The sequence below is a fragment of the Wasmannia auropunctata genome, unplaced genomic scaffold (genome assembly GCF_000956235.1).
Source record: "Wasmannia auropunctata unplaced genomic scaffold, wasmannia.A_1.0 LD317973.1, whole genome shotgun sequence".
Taxonomy (NCBI): domain Eukaryota; kingdom Metazoa; phylum Arthropoda; class Insecta; order Hymenoptera; family Formicidae; genus Wasmannia; species Wasmannia auropunctata.
Window position 1 is genome coordinate 1 of NW_012044917.1, and position 947 is coordinate 947.

The 947-nt window shown below is 29.5% G+C and overlaps 1 protein-coding gene across 1 annotated transcript; it reads right to left on the reverse strand.

Annotated features, from left to right (window-relative positions):
* Nucleotides 1–73: 73 nt before the first annotated feature.
* LOC105460668 (piezo-type mechanosensitive ion channel component 1-like) lies at nt 74–694 on the reverse strand (the record flags this gene model as incomplete). Its single annotated transcript, XM_011707164.1, has 3 exons — nt 534–694; nt 297–443; nt 74–204 (listed from the first exon to the last, which is right to left on the reverse strand). Coding segments are annotated over exons 1-3 (400 nt in total), but the record flags the coding sequence as incomplete, so codon positions are not given.
* Nucleotides 695–947: the final 253 nt, after the last annotated feature.

Sequence of the window (947 nt, forward strand, 5' to 3'; positions counted from 1 at the left end):
TATTAATAATAATACTTTATTGAAATAATAAGATTTGGTTTACTAAAATAAATGAAATTTATGAAGAGCGTACGTTTTAATTGCTTCAGTGTGTATATCGTATGTTTCTCGTTCTCGGTGAGTGTAACATCAGTTGGTGAAGATACTGGAATATTTAAGCTAGGAGAATATCCTAGGCTGGCGCGTCTAAACGAGCTCTCAGGCCTAAAATTAGTGAAGACACATTTTCAAATGTAGTTATTAAATATAATCGAGTTATTAAATATAATCGATAATTATCAATAATTTTTACGAACCCTAATCTATCGATATTTGTGACTTGGAGAAAATCCTTATGGAAATAATGAATTTGAAGTACTGTAATGATAACGAAAAACGTTGGTGTCAACAATCTCACGAATAGGTCTTTGGTCGCGTACTTCTCTAATCCAATGTCCATTTGTCTGAAATAAAAAGAAAAAAAAATAAATGTATTTGATGGAAAATCTGAATGTCTAATAAATAAAGATAATATTTAAATAATCATCCCTTACAAATCTTTATCGACACCGATACGTTCCCAATATTTTGGGAAATTATCAAATTGGTAGGTGTAAACGAGGATCAGCATGACGATCGAATATCCAATGACAGTCACCCAAAATATATACATCATTTTTCTCCATGCTATCCACGATATCTAAAATTTCGCGATTTAATATTTATGATGCATTAATAAACTTTTAATAATAAATTTCCAAAATAAATATGCCCACACAGAAAGAACGATTTTGCTGGATACAGAGCTGAAAATAATTCTTGTTGGATCATCAAAATAATTTTTTTAGAAAGTCAAACTGATTGCTAGAACATCAAAATGTTTTATAGCAATGCTTTATCATTTTTGACTTTCTAACAAGAATTATTTTCAGATCTGTATCCAGCAAAATTTTTAGATCTTCCAGTAA